This window comes from Saccostrea cucullata, unplaced genomic scaffold (genome assembly GCF_032062105.1).
Source record: "Saccostrea cucullata isolate Sc308-1 unplaced genomic scaffold, CSIRO_AGI_Scuc_v1 ctg2231, whole genome shotgun sequence".
NCBI lineage: Eukaryota > Metazoa > Mollusca > Bivalvia > Ostreida > Ostreidae > Saccostrea > Saccostrea cuccullata.
In genome coordinates this window covers 28422-44626 of record NW_026936510.1, presented here as the reverse complement: position 1 = coordinate 44626, position 16205 = coordinate 28422, and the positions used below count along the sequence as shown (strand labels likewise).

Below are 16205 nucleotides of genomic sequence, written 5' to 3'. Positions count from 1 at the left end.
TACCTATATAGCTTTATTTACCTATATAATATAGCTTTATTTAATCTAGCTTCTTTAGAATAAGTTTTTGTTTTATGAAAAGTAGACAAAAAATCATATGAAAATTATGGCTTATATTTTTTTAAAAGGTTTGATAGAAACAACCTAGGGCATAGATATTAAAAACATTGCCTCTTTTAAACACTTTTTAACCAAAAAAAGTATCTCTGTTGTTTGGATAGCCGTCCCTCACTGGAAGTGCGATGAGGCATGACTAAGTGTAATTGCCTTGTTTGTGCTGAATTATTACCAATCAATTATCTTGTTGACCAAAACTGCTTTTCTTTGTTAAAGTAGCTGCTTAATCAAAGATATATATATATATATAGCCCCAAAACTTTTAGATCTTTGATTTAAATTGCACAAAAGGAGAAACATTTTTAAAAGTGGGATTTTGGTGAATTGTTTTCAGTCCACTTCAAAGTTGAAAACTAATACTGTCTCATTATGTGACTTTTTGTCTGCTTTTCATAAAACAATAATTTACTCTGAAGTAGCTAAATAAAGCTATATTATATAGGTAAATAAAACTACATGGGTAGATTTAACTATATAGCTAAATATAGCGATTTTCCTGGACCTGCTAAAGAACGGCTTCCTTTACTTTGTTTTCCCGACTGTTACGCAGCACTGTTAAAGCCTACTATGAGAAATCAACGGAAAATTGACGCGCAAAAAAGGGGGGTATTTTTAAAACTGAATATTTTTAATTAAGCTGTTATTATCACAGAACTTAAATACTTATTGAAATAGCATAGCATAACCCACTCTGTACTGTATGAAGTTTAGTCCCATCGATGGACAGTCACGTGATGAATGCCTAGTTCGTATACTGAATGTAGGTCATTAACAAATTTCAATATCGCAAGGGCATACCCTAGTTGAAATTAAAAATTCAAGCTTTTAATTGTTTCTGCATACTTTGTAGTTTCTGAAAAGTACTGCTGCTTTGAATAGAATTTGCGTTTTAATAGTTAAATTTTCAAGTAAATAGGCCAATGTCAAAATATTGTAACGTGCAACGCGGCCGAGCTTGGTGTTTGGTGATATGTCTTGTATCACCGAGGCGTTACACTCAGGTTCGTTAACCTGTTAACTCAGGTTTTTGTTGACCAAATAAAATTACAATATATACAAATACAATGGGTTTCTTCTTGATTGGACAACCACTAGCTGTGGTCAACGGGTGTCTCCCGTACACAAATTTCTTCTTGTCCTGCCACTCCACAAGTACTGTATCCTGGCATTTCCCCCACCTTTATTTGTGGTATGCCACCTCTCTAAATATATAACCAAGTGGCTGCCTTATTCAGGTCTTACGCCTTGGTTCACTGTTAAACACTTAGCCGTCTATTCCCCGCAACCGTCTGCCTTATTCAGGTCTTATAACGGCATATAGGAGACGAAACGAACTAACGCTTATCAACTCCGTCACCAGAGAGGTCTCAAAAGAACTTTAATACACCTTGTATTATCTCAGTGCAGTCCCAATACAAAAGCAGTTACAAACTACTTAAATGATTGTAAAATTAATATTTTTAGTGTTTAAGAAATAAGACGAAAACATAGGTCTAACGTTTTATACGAAACTAAATCACAAAAACAATTTCCGTTTCAATATGTTTGACTTTTACCAAATATTTTGTGTACTTATAAAATCAAGCCCTTGATTTAAAGAAAGCAGCAGCACTTTTCAAGTAAAGGAAAACATCCTTTATCTATATTCAAAAAATGGTTAAGATCTATGCAGTGTATGCCCTTGCAAAAGCACGATTTTATGAGGCATCTCGATGTAAAATATACGTAACCTGTACATAAAAACACGACATAATTAATAAAATACATTTTCTTGATAGTTAATGAATAATCGCACTAAACAAAGGATATACATTGGTATTAATCGACTATTTAAAACCTGTAAATAATATTCTGTTTAATTATAAAACGCATTTTTCATTGTTAAAAAATTCCTCAATCTGCCTCTCAAAGCACATGAAATACGTCATTTTTACCAAAATGACGTCATATTTACAAGTTCATCGCGATCAGTGCTTTGTTTATAACCAGCTACATGGGATTTAACTAGCAACTTTTTTTTAATGCATTGATAAGTTTTATTGTTGTTTATTATGCTAATATAGTTAAAAGTTACAAATTATTTCATTTTCGGGTATTATGAGAAATACATAATAGTTATCTTTTTCTGTGACGTCACAGTACACTTTTCCCGTATAAATTAGGCCCCGCCCCCTTTTTCAAGCCTTAACAATGCTGCGTAAAAGAATTTGTTTGTGTTTTTCCGATGTCTACACTAAAGTTCATGTCTGCTCTCTGTTCCAAAATGTTCCTTTTTTAAACAAGGCCGAAACTGTCTTAATAGATTCTAAACTCGAAATTTCAGCCTTTTTTGAAACTTTGAACTTTCAGAATTTGCAGGTTTGGTGTGATATAATTTGTTAACCTTATTATGTATAAGCCAACCAAATTTCCGTGATATTTAACAAAATACAAATGAAATTTATCAAGTGATAAATAATTTAAGAAATCCTTCACAGGATTTGATCAAGTGACTGACCCTCTTCAATTCCAATTGGAAAGGGATATGGAGATACCAAACAGTATTCAGTCTCAAAGTCCATAAAACAATACAAAATAGGAGCAGAGCAAACACGGACCTCGGAAACATCAGAGTTGGGAGCAGGTGCCATGGATGAGTAAGCATCCCCTGCTGACCGGTCACATCCGCCGTGTGCTCCTTGTCATGATCAGGAAATAACGGAAAAATCCGTCGTCAATTCCGTGTATAAATAACGGACTAACAATTTGTATGAAAAACATCAGTCAGCATTTGACTTAATGATCAATTGTATTTCCTGACAAGGTCATTGTATCGACCATAGAACTTCCGAAATGATGACTTTAAACCAGACTGCTCATATTCTTGTTTCATCAATTTGTTTGTCAATGATTTAACAGTAAATGTTCAACCAAGCCTCTTTCGTTATTCCTCATTAAGATATCTACAGAAGTGAATGAAAAATTTGAAGAGTACCGTGCAACTATATATTCAAGAAGTGGTGTGAATCAGATGTGGATACTAAAAAATTCTAAAGAACTTTTGGACAATTTGAAATCACAAGACTTTACAAAAATCGACAGCTTAAAAACTTACGACTTTTCAACTTTATACCATTTCCCCACGACAAATTAAAATCCTGGCTTTTTGATATCATTGACATTTGCTTCTTCAATAAAAATGAAACACGTAGATTTACTTATCTGGCCATTGGTCATTTGCAAAATTATTTTGTTAAAACACATTCTGATTGCACACATAAGTACTCTGAAGTTGACATCAAAGAGATGATTGAGTTTCTGATTGACAATATCTATGTGGTTTTTGGAGACCAGGTATTCCAACAATCTATTGGAATTCCCATGGATACAAATTGCGCTCCGTTATTAGCAGATCTATTTTCATATTCATATGAAGCAGAATTTGTGCAAAATCTTATGCATGAAAAGACGAAAACTCGACATTTAGATATATCGACGACGTATTGTCAATTAACAATGGTAATTTCCATTCCTACGTCGATACGATATATCCTGGTGAGCTTGAGATAAAAGATACCGCAGTGTCTGACACATCTGTGTCATACTTGGATATTTTACTTGAAAAAGACGTTAATGGTAATCTAACGTCCAAGCTCTGTAATAAGCGTGATGACTTTATATTTTCTATCGTCAACTTCCCTTATGCAGCAATATACTTTCATCAACTATATACGGTGTATATATATCTCAGTTGATTCAATAAGCAAAAGCATGCTATACGTATGAACAATTTCTACAACGAGGTAGAAGGATACGGAGATAACGAATAGTGTTCAGTCTCAAAGTCCATAAAACAATACAAAATAAGAGCAAACACGGACCCCCGAAACATCAGAGGTGGGATCAGGTGCCATGGAGGAGTGAGCATCCCCTGCCGACCGGTCACACCCGCCGTGTGCTCCTTGTCATGATCGGGAAATAACGGAAAAAATATGTCGTCAATTCAGTGTATAAATGATGGACTAACAATTTGTATGAAAAACGCCAGTCAGCATTTGACTTAATGATCAATTGTATTTCCTGACAAGGTCATTGTATCGACCATAGAACTTACAAAATGATGACTTTAAACGAGACTGCTAATATTCTTGTCTCATCAACTTGCTTGTCAATAATTTACCTCGTTTTATAAATTGTTTATACGTAGAGCATGCTCTTGCGTATCGAATCAACTGAGATATATATTCTCCGTATGCAGGTGATGAAGGTATATAGTTGCAAAAGTAAGGGAAGTATACGATAGAAAAGTTAAAGTCATCACGTTTATCATATAGCTTGGTTGTTAGATTAGCCTTAACGTCTTTTTCAAGTAAAATATCCAAGTATTAGGACAAGAATAGAACTTTTCACTGCGCATAATTACTCAGTGTGTATGCTATAGTTACATGTAAGAATAGGAATACAATCTTAACAATACTGAATATTTTGAAAGAAGAAAAAATTGTCTTTTTCTTCTAAATTCCGTCACAAAATATAGTTTCTCACTAATTGTTAAGGTATGGAATTAAATCATGGGGTTTAAATTGAATATAATTTAATAAGCGTTATAGAATCAAAATTTATTGTAAAATCTAAAAATTTATGCAGAATTTTTTTTAAATAGAAGTCAAGACAAAAATCTGCTGAAAAGCTGAAGAGCGAAGTTCGTTAACAAAGCTGATTGTAAACCAACCCATACAACTTTAAACTACTTGCACAGTTTATCTATATGTGCAGTTACATTGTGTACTAGTTTATTAATTACATGTAAAAACGACTTCTAAATTTTCTTCTTTTTTCAGGAAAACTTCCCTTTGTGTTTTTACTCTACATGACTTTTGCCCTGCTTATCTGGATAGACAATAAGGTAAGGTATATTCTTAATTATTCATTATTATTCTTCAGTACGTTTATATTTAGAATTCATTAAATATTTAATCAGTGCTGTTTGAACATCAATATATTTTAAAAGACAATATTTATTTTCTTGTTAATAATTCCAATTTGTAGCATATACATGATATGTTACAGAAATTGTTTTGTTAGCCTTACTATTGCAATGAAACTTACGGAGATAACGAACAGTATTCAAGCTCAAAAGTCCATTAAACAATACAAAATAGGAGCAGAGCAAAGACGGACTTTCAAAACATCGGAGGAGGGATCGGGTGCAAACACAACGCAGCAACCAATCCTTGATTTTAAAGCCGCATGGTCCGATTCTAATCGCGAAAAAATATATTCGTTTTTCTTCTTGAAAAATAATTGTTCATAAATTGTATCAACTTTTGTCAAATTACACCCCAAAAGTCTTTTTCTTTTAAAAGATATCAAAATTCAAAAGTTAAAAAAAATAATTTTTGTTAGGCCACACAATAAATAAACCTTTGACAATGCCGCTATTTTCAATGGTGTGAAATCACCTTCGAAATATTAAACTTATCGCTGATATCTCATTATGAAGAACAAACCCGAACATTTTTTTTTCACACAACAAAGTACTTATACCTGTACACGAACAATATTTTAGCCCTTAAAAAATCTTTAAAATATCTTAATTTCCTTTATTCTTTTAAATGTGCATATTAAAATAAAAGTTACTGTAGATTATATTCAATTTATTTCTTAATATTTAGAATATATAATATGACTTAGGATTCTAAAAATGAAAAAAAAAAACCTCCGGTTTGTTCTTCATAATTTAGATATAACCGATAAATTTATTTTTTTCAAAGAAGACTTCACGACAGATCTTTTTATTCCCGTCAGGAACTTCTGTTTGTCAGTTAGGTTTTTGATCTATGTTTTCCTTGTAAGAATTGTTGTAATTAACTATTAAATCAATCTTATCATTTATTTTTGCATATTTTCTATGTAATGACGTACTTTGTGCAAGATGATATATATGCCTGTTTCGGATTAAGCGGCTTTAAGATTTTATTGAATTTTCTTTCTTCATGAAAATAGACTTGTCGTATTTTTACTTAGTGCGTGTACTTGTATGTCTGTCTATAAGCATTGAAACTCGATAATGACAAGTAATCAACAAACAAAAAGTCAAGGAAATACTGATTAAATGAATTATCTTTTCGTTTCTTACAATAAGATTTTTTTTTCTTTTATTTGGAATAGAATTTAAATTATCAGCACATGTATTTTCTGTGACTTTGTCAAAATCACTGCTTTAAATAATTTCATTTATCTTTTTGCAGAATGTCATTTGCAGAATAAATATAGAAAAAACAAAAACCCTTAGTAATGTACCAGGGGTTGTATACTTTAATCGTCATCAGTTGTATCATCTAAAGAGTTTATCAAATTCCTTTTTGGGCGATCGAAAGTTTTCCCTCATCAGAGAAGAAAAAGACTTATCTGAAATAAATTCAAAGGTATGCATTATACCAATAGTATCAAAGGGTCATTTCATCGAACGTCGACTTTGCCAAATCTTGACATTAATCAATACAATTAATATATATTTATCTTCAAGTTATTTATGAAGAACTTACAATTGCTGACAATATAACAATAAATTCCCAAATACCTGAATTCCTAAAATGTGGTGTCGTGTGTGGATACTGGTGTTTTAAAGAGCAAAATGGCTGATATGGCGAATTGAATTTGAAAATAACTATCAAAATGGACTTTAAGTCTCCCTGTTGATTACATTGTAATTGGTGAGAATATCAAGGTACGAACAGATTCCGGTATGGTACAATTCTTATCAAATTTTTTGACCTTATTTTGTAAATAGGACTTTTATCGTAAATTTTATAAAGAGTTTACAAACGAATAAAAATGGCGTCAGTGTTGCGGGTTCTTCCTTATTATAGTAAAATAACAAATGTCAATTTAAGCGTTTTCACATTTATCTAGATTACATCAACTGTACGTAATATATACGGGCTCCACTGTAACCATAACCCTTACACCCTATAGCATAAAACACCGAACATAGGACGTAACGGAGGACGTATAACGGGACCTACATAACACAAAATTGTAAACACATTAAGTTACACATTAAAACAGAAAGCAAGTTTACATACAAGTTATTACCAACACAACCCACCATACATGAAAATGGGATATTAATGGGATGAACATCACAGCGCTGCATTACAGAACTTGTTGTAAATGCTTTTTCACAATAATGACATTATTTTACATATAACTTACACTTACACACAGTAACTTCACTTACATACAAGTTACTTTACTGTTTAGAATAATAATGAAACTAAATACTACAACACTAGAGCCGATACTATCAATTAATACTACTCACTATTATATTTATAGATCATACAAACTATGCAGAGGAACTAACATTCAAACGAATAAACTAAAATAAAAATACGTTGAAATAACAAAGTTATCCCAGGACCGTTTAATTAACAAAACAGAGAAGAAAATGTAAATAAAACATGTTACTCACCTCAGAAGTCAGGGTCTGTATTAACGCTTTTAAAATACCTAAACTTTACAAAATTTTGAGAGTAGAAAATTGTTTAGTCACAACCCGTGCAGCTACATCTTGGAAAGCCAGTTTTAAGAAGAGCGGAAGCCTAAACTCAGATGAATAAATACAAGTTCTGGAGAGTTACCAAAAGGGTGTTCGAATCAGAGGTCCAGAATAGGATATTAAAATACAAAAAGACAATATTACACCGTAAATGTGACAGTCAGAAAGGGGAAGAATTTATTTTACCAAAATGTATTTAATAAAGTTTTGCACCTGGAATAACTAGTATACAGCTATGAAAAGTTTGAATGGAATACAGAGAAATAAGATCCATCCATACTGCTCGTTTTAACGCCGAAATAAATAGTGAGAGAGGAAAAATTTACATGCAGTTGATGAAAATTTGTAGCCCAGGTATCAAAAGTCACCTCTTAAAAGTACATAGTACTGGCATAATGAATTTAGGATCTTTCCTTGTGAATAGATTATATTATATATATTATAGAATTGCTATAATTATAGCCATGTTCCGGCGGACTATTAGTTTAAATGGTCGGTTTTCGAAAAAAAAAAATTATTTCTTTGGCGCCCCCAAATAAGCCTACCCTTTTTAGAACTCCAGAGAAACGATTTTTTATGTTCCAAGGGGGTTGTCATCCTTGACACCGGCAACCATTTATTGTCTCATCCGACGGACATGTATATGTATTGAAAACAACTGTTGAAGACATTGTAAAGTCATATATATGTGAGACTCCCAAGTGCAATGGTCACGCCAAAGTGCGACGGTTCGGTTCAAATGAGACACTATGCGCTTAAGTGCGATAGTATGATACTCCAAGGTCCAATTCAGAGTAGGAACAATCAACGTTTACCACGTCATGACAGACAACCCTGCTTGAACCCATCAGATATATTAGAGATAGTCCTCGCAAACAACTAGACTGATAAGGGCTAGTCCTTAAAAACCCGTAACAAAAAAATCTATAGTTAATTATAGCTAACACATGTACTAGGGTGATAACTTTGACACTTTTAAAACTTTCATTAACTACATTAATAGCTATGACACTCTCAAATACTTAAAGTGATAACTTGGATTTACTAAAATGATAACTATGAAAAGTTTGATTTACTATTGTGATAACTTTAAAAATATGATTTATAGAGATGACTTTGAAAACTGTAATTTACTACAGTGATAACTTTGACACTTTGATTTACTATAATTGAATAGATTAAACTAAAGTTAAACCTTAATAATAGTATTTTTGTTAGGGACAGTAGGACTGATAATTAGTTACTTCGACCCCTTATGAAAGATTGAGGGTTAGTCCTCGCATACTTTTCAAATGACTTTGATAAGTCCAGCACTAACCCAAGATATTTGGATTATAGTTGTTATTAATTTTTTGACTAATAAGGGTTAGCCTCGCACTTATACAAAAGATTAGGATTAGTGTTTGAACTTAATATCGATTTGTTATTTTAGCTATCATACTTTGGCAAGATGCGGCATCAAATATTTGGTCAGGAGTTTATATATAAAATTTTAAACTTTGGTCTGTCAACGAGAGTTTTTAGTAGACCATATGTATCGGACTTCGGCCTGACCATCGGACTTTTGGGTCCTATCGCACTTCGGAGTCCTACATATATATATATATATATATATATATATATATATATATATATATATATATATATATATATATATATATATATATATATATATATATTTTTATAATAAATGGCAAATTTTAGTAATCACCGTATCATGCTAAAACTTTTCATCATCCCTTGATTTGTTTTTCTTAATTTTGTAATTTTTTTAAGCACAGACTACTTTGTATTAATATTATCGCCTAAGTTCATTATGATCGCTTGTAAAATAGGCATAAATTTAGTTTTGAGATAAAAAGGTAAGATGTGTAATGAAAAATTATCCTTTGAATTCATAGTAAGAACCCTACAAATATTCCAGTAAAAAGTAAAATATTCCATCACAAAAACGCACAGGTGATAAATGACGAAATATGGTATTCAAGCTTAAGCATTCATTCAAACAATAAAAATCAGGAGCGAAACACACACGTACCTAGAAATCATCAGAAGCCAGATCATGTGCCATGGAAGAGTAAGGAACCCCTATCTACCGGTCACACCCAACGTGTTACTTTTTATTACCAAGAACTTGAATTTTGCGTCATTACGCCCACATTTTATTCAACTGTATACTTATCTTAAAAGGAATTTTATTTAGCAAAAACTTTATTGAAAAAAATGTCAAGCTTATGAAAATATTGAAATGTTCAGTCAAGAGATATTGATCATATCTTCTTTGTTTTTATTTAATTTAGCTTGTTTTCATTTTCATCAACTTCAATGACCTTGATATTATTCTGGAAGCGGAAAATGATATAAGTCAATTAAAGAAATGTGCTGTTGAGGTTGTAGAAAATGCAGGAGGTAAAAAATTATATCTTTTCATAATGATATTACTTTAAATGACTTCGATAATGTTTCTTCTATTTTTTAATCTTGTACATTTATTTGCACATGCGTTTTAGTGTACTTGTGTAATCTGTACGAAAATACAGTAATTTTTTTTCAACAGGTAAGGCAGTGGTGATTTATCAGTTTCATCCAGATTCTCGCGAACCCGAAGATGGATGTTTATACTCGAAAAACCTTGCTACAATACACCGTCATCCTATTCTTCAAAGATTATCGCAAGAGCATTGTGTACTTACTATTTACAAACAATTTTCAGAATATCAAAAGACCCATCTTGAAACACTTTGCCGAGAATACGCGTCCTTCTAATTAGATTACTTGTGTCTCTCAATTTTTTCTACTTCCCATTTTCAAACAATGAATGCAGTTCTACCACTAATAATAATATTTCAACCTGTCTGAAATATTCAAAAATGTCGATTTTATCTTATTTTGGTTCTTTCGTTATTTAGCTTTTTATTTCTAAAAATCAACAAAGGATACATAAAATGCAAGCATTCACTAAAACAGCAATAGTCAATTTTTAATTGGAATTTAAACCTTTGATTGTTTCTTCGTAGTATTACAAAACGTACTACTCCAAAAAGCTGAATTACGTTCTTTTTCAATAATCTACATATTCTCTGATTAAATAAATTCATTTTCGCTGATTGAATGTTTCTCTTTTTCTTATGTAAAACAAATCATTACTGGGCAATAAAAAGACTTTTGTAAATAGTGTTTTCATTTCTAAACAGCATGGATGTGTATTTCTACGGGTGTTCCTGTCCCTTGGAAGGAATAACATAAATCAAGTTGTTGATTTTAAAATGCACTCTGCAGAAGATCGTTTAAGAATAAAAGGTGATATTATGAAATTCCCAGGAAAGTGGCAACAAGGAAACAAATCTGTTTAGAGGGCATAAATCATTGAAACCTAGAAATTCCCGAGGTGTCATCAGGTGCCTAGTAGGAGTAAGCATTCCTTGTTGACCGGTTAAAGCCGCAATAAGTCTTACATATTGATCAGGTGACTGGAACACTCCGTAGTCAAATTCAGTTCACGCACTACTAGTAAATTGTTAATGTAGTTCCTGCAGACTTCAGACTTTTTTTCCTCATACCGACGCAGCACTGTTAAGGCCTACTATGAGAAATCAACGGAAAATAGACGTGCAAAAAGGGGGACCTTTTTAAAACTGAATTTATTTTAATTAAGCTATTTTATTATCACAGAACACAAATACTTATTGAAATAGCATAGTATAACCCACTCTGAACTGTATGAAGTTTGGTCCCTTCGATGGACAGTCCCATGATGAATGCATAGTTCGTGTACTGAATGTAGGTCATGCACAAATTTCAATATCGCAAGGGCATACCCTAGTTGAAATTGAAAATTCAGGTTATTATTTGTTTCTACATACTTTATAGTTTCTGAAAAGTGCTGCTGTGTTGCAACCACTATTGAAATAACGACCACTATTGAAACAATTTTATCAATAGTGGTTGAGAGTGCATTTCAATAGCAAACATAATTAGTAACCACTATTGAAATACAACCACTATTGAAATAATTATATCAATAGTGGCTGAGAGTGCATTTCAATAGCAAACATATTTAGTAACCACTATTGAAATACAACCACTATTGAAATAATTATATCAATAGTGGTTGAGAGTGCATTTCAATAACAAACATAGTTAGTAACCACTAATGAAATAAGACCACGTTTGAAATAATCATATCAATAATGGTTGAGAGTGCATTTCAATAACAAACATAGGTAATAACCACTATTGAAATAAGACAACTATTGAAATAATTATTTTAATAGTGGGTAAGAGTGCATTTCAATATAATAACCATAGGTTTCAACCACTATTGAAATACGAGCACTACTGAAAAAATTATTTAATTGTGGGTGAGAGTGCATTTCAATATGGTAACCATAGGTTTCAACCACTATTGAAATATACTACCAGAATTGAAAGAAAATTTTTACCGCGTCAGCAGCTTTTGAAATAATTATTTCAATATATATTGGATTCATTGTTCAATGCACTATTAAAATCAATAATTTAATCCATACTGAAGTTTTTATTTCAAAATTAAAGTGAACATTATTTCAATAGTGCTTGCAACGTATGTTTGATATTGAAATGAATCTCACTCACTATTGAAATAATTATTTCAATAGTGGTCGTATTTCAATAGTGGTTATTACCTATCTTTGTTATTGAAATTCATTCTCAACCACTAATGAAATAATTATTTCAATGGTGGTCGTATTTCAATAGACGTAATTACCTATGTTTGCTATTGAAATGCACTCTCAACCACTATTAATATAATTATTTCAATAGTGGTCGTTATTTCAATAGCGTTTTCAACACTGCTGCTTTGAATAGAATTCGCGTTTTAATAGTTAAATTTTCAGGTAAATAAGCCAATGTCGAAATATGTTTGACTTTAACCAAATATTTTGTGTACTTATAAAATCACGCCCTCGATTTAAAGAAAGCAGCAGAACTTTTCAAGTTAAGAAAAATATCCTTTATCTATATTCAAAAAATGGTTAAGATCTATTAAGTGTATGCCCTTGCGAAAGTGCAATTTTATGAGGCATCATGATGTAAAATATACGTAACCTGTACATAAAAACACGACATAATTAATAAAATACATTCTCTTGATAGTTAATTAATAATCGCACTAAACAAAGGATATGCATTGGTATTAATCGACTATTTAAAACCTGTTAATAATATTCCGTTTAATAATAAAACGCATTTTTCATTGTTAAAAAATTCCTCAATCTGCCTCTCACAGCAGATGAAATACGTCATTTTTACTAAAATGACGTCATAATTACAAGTTCATCGCGATCAGTGCTTTGTCTATAACCAGCTACATGGGATTTAACTAGTAAGTTTTTTAAATGCATTGATAAGTTTTATTGTTGTTTATTATGCTAATACAGTTAAAAAGTGCAAACTATTTCATTTTCAGGTATAATGAGAAATACATTAAAGCCTTTTGTGTGACGTCACAGTAAACTTTTCCCGCATAAATTAGGCCCCGCCCCCTTATTCAAGCCTTAACAATGCTGCATAACGTTTCCTCCTCATTTGATTACTGTTTCCTTGTTTTAAGTTATGATTTTACTATATTAGTTCTGTCGTAACCATTCTTCTTTTATATTGTGTATCTGTGCATGGTCTCTGCGGTATATGTTAGTGTTTTCGTATGATCAGTCTTTAATTTCTAAGGCTTCTTTCATGCGTGTTTACCATTGTGTTTGTTCCATTTATGTGTTTTGCGTGGAAGTATGTTTTCTCTTACATGTATATGTACATTTTATTTGTGCTAAATGTGTTTTACCTTCTATGTTACTAGTCAGTAAAAAAAAGCTTTAATGCATATGTTTTTGTTAAATGTTTTAGTCCGACTTGAAATAAAATTTACTAACTAACTTTAACAAAGGCCATATCGAACTCAAGGTATCTATATATCAAAACAATCCAAAGAAGGCATATACACGATTCCTTGAAACTCCAGAGGATTGGATCTGGTGCCTAGGAAGATCATGGCAGGGAGCACACGGCGAATGGGACCGGTCGGCAGGGGATGGTCACTCCTCCGACCTCCATGGCATCTAAGCTTTCTTCTGAAGTTTTGGAGGTCCTTGTTTGCTCTGCTCCAATTTTTTATAAATTAATATATTTTTAAGCTTTAATAATGTTTGTTATCTCCTTATATTTCATATTTAGAAAACGCAACAGCCAAAAAGCAACCAAGGAAATCTTTGCTATAACAACCGTACAGTTTCATATTCGCATTGGCTAGGGAAAAAAATAGAAAACACATGTATTTCAGTATTTGAAAAAAAATCAATATTAGTGATCGCCCCCAACCCCCAAGAGAGAGGACATGATTTGCACACAATTAATTCTACACTTGCTGAGCATGGTTCATGAAGAAAATTGTTTCCTCTATGCGTTAAATTCTCTATTTTGGTCCTATCCTACCCCAGGAGAACATAGATTAAACAAACGTGAATCTACCTGATGATGCTTCTTCACCAATAAGATACTGGTACATCTATGTGGTGATAATAAAACAGTATCCAAGATAAAAATTGCAATAAACAATACAAAAAAGGACCAGAGAAAATTCGGACTTCCAAGCTGTCGGAGGTAGGATGAGGTGCCATGGGGGAGTGAGAACCCCCTGCCGTGTGTTCTTTTCATGATCGGGAAATAACGGAAAACCTGTCGTCAATTCAGTGTGTAAATAATGGCCTAACAATTAGTATAAAAAATGTCATTCAGCATTTGACTCAATGATAAATTGTATTTGCCAACAAGGTCATTGTATAGACCTTATATAGAACTGACAAATTGACGACTTTAAAGGCGACTGCATATATTATCGTTTCAGCAACTTTTTTGTCAATGGTTTACCTTGTTTTAGAAATTGTTCATACGTAGAGCTCTTGCGTATCGAATCAACTGAGAGGTGTAAATCCCGTTAACATTATCCCTTTTGGACTACATTGATATTGTTGTAAATAAAATATCAAATAATCTTCACAATCCCTGTGCAGTCTTTTAAAACTATACTGTCTGGTTTTTCGGTGGATTGCCTCTTAAACATACCCGATGTTTTTGTAAACAGGGCACAGGTCCTGTTATTATTAATTTTATTATTAATGTTACGTTTCACTGAGTGTGTTCAATCAACCTGGTACACAGGCGTTGGACGTTTTTCACCTTTCTTTTCATAAATAAAAATCCCTATACAAGATTTTTTTTATTTATGAAAAGAAAGGTTAAAAGCGTCCTGAGTGCCGAGTAAACTTTAAAGCATTTCACCGGTAAACTGGCTACTTCTCTACATAGGTAAAAGAAGGATATGGAGATAACGAACAGAATTCGATATCAAAGTCAATAAAACAATACAAATTAAGACTAGAGTAAACACGGACATCCGAAACATCAGAGATGGGATCAAGTGCCATGGAAAAGCGAGGATCCCCTGCTGATCAGTCACACTCGTCGTGTTCTCATTGTCATGATCGGGAAATAACGAAAGAACTACGTCGTCAATTCAGTGTTTAAATAATGAATTAACTAATAGAATGAAAAACGTCAGTCAGCATTTGACTTAATGATGACAATGTTTGTTACATGCTTTGTCGGCAGCGACCAGTACGTACTGACCATGTTTCTTTTTTTCACTTCTGGATTATTGACCACAGAAGGAAAAATAGTTTTCATATTGCCCCTCAGTCTTTCAATGTGCGAAAAATCTTGTGGTAAATCTTTTGGTAAAATCTTGTGATTTCAAAATTTCCAAAAGTTCTTTGTAGTTTTTGAGTATCCACATCTGATTTACATCACTTATTGAATATATTGTTGCGCGGTACTCTTGAAGATTTTCCTAGGCTTTTTGCGTTTTCCCTACATGACTCCATACATTTTGTGGTTAAATAATTCTGAACACTGATTTTGGTGCAAAGTAACTAAAATTCTCATCTGACTAATTTTCGGTCATGCATTCAATAAAAATTCGAATATAATGCTACCCTGCATTTCTTTCTCCTTTTAGTATATTTTTGAAATCGCGACGCAAGTTGAAGGATCAGGGTTCCCTTAATTAAGGACCTTTTAAAATAAGTGATCTAAGGTCCTCATTATTAACTATATGTCACCTGTAATAGCGTGTTCAACAGGACTATAGTTATAGGGCGAAGAAGAACATGAACACGATGGCAGATTGATTATTTGTCAGATACTCGATATCCTGGCCATGTAAACTGTTTTTGTAATTGAAAAGTTTGTTAGCAATGGTCGTTGTATATTTGTAGGAAATACAAGGTGTAGCCTTTAACTTCAAATATTGTGGAATACAACACTGGCCCCTTTCGTGATTAAGACTATTTACTTAATTCCTTTATTGGCAAATTGAAGTGTAAGGAAATGACCGATTGTTCTAGTGGCATTTTCTTCTGTAAAACTTGCGGGTTTAGAAAGCCTGTGATTTGCAATAATTATCATAATCACGCATCTGTGCCTATATTTTGGTGTCGAGGAATCAAAAATC

General features: G+C 32.4%; 1 protein-coding gene across 1 annotated transcript in view; it reads left to right on the top strand.

The window, feature by feature from the left end:
* Positions 1 to 16205, top strand: part of LOC134245747 (uncharacterized) — a 61531-nt gene that overhangs the window by 19789 nt on the left and 25537 nt on the right. The window contains exons 8-10 of the mRNA XM_062728004.1: positions 4938 to 5002; positions 6348 to 6524; positions 9961 to 10069. Coding sequence (XP_062583988.1) covers positions 4938 to 5002; positions 6348 to 6524; positions 9961 to 10069 — 351 coding nt within the window. The remainder of the gene's footprint in view (positions 1 to 4937; positions 5003 to 6347; positions 6525 to 9960; positions 10070 to 16205) is intronic.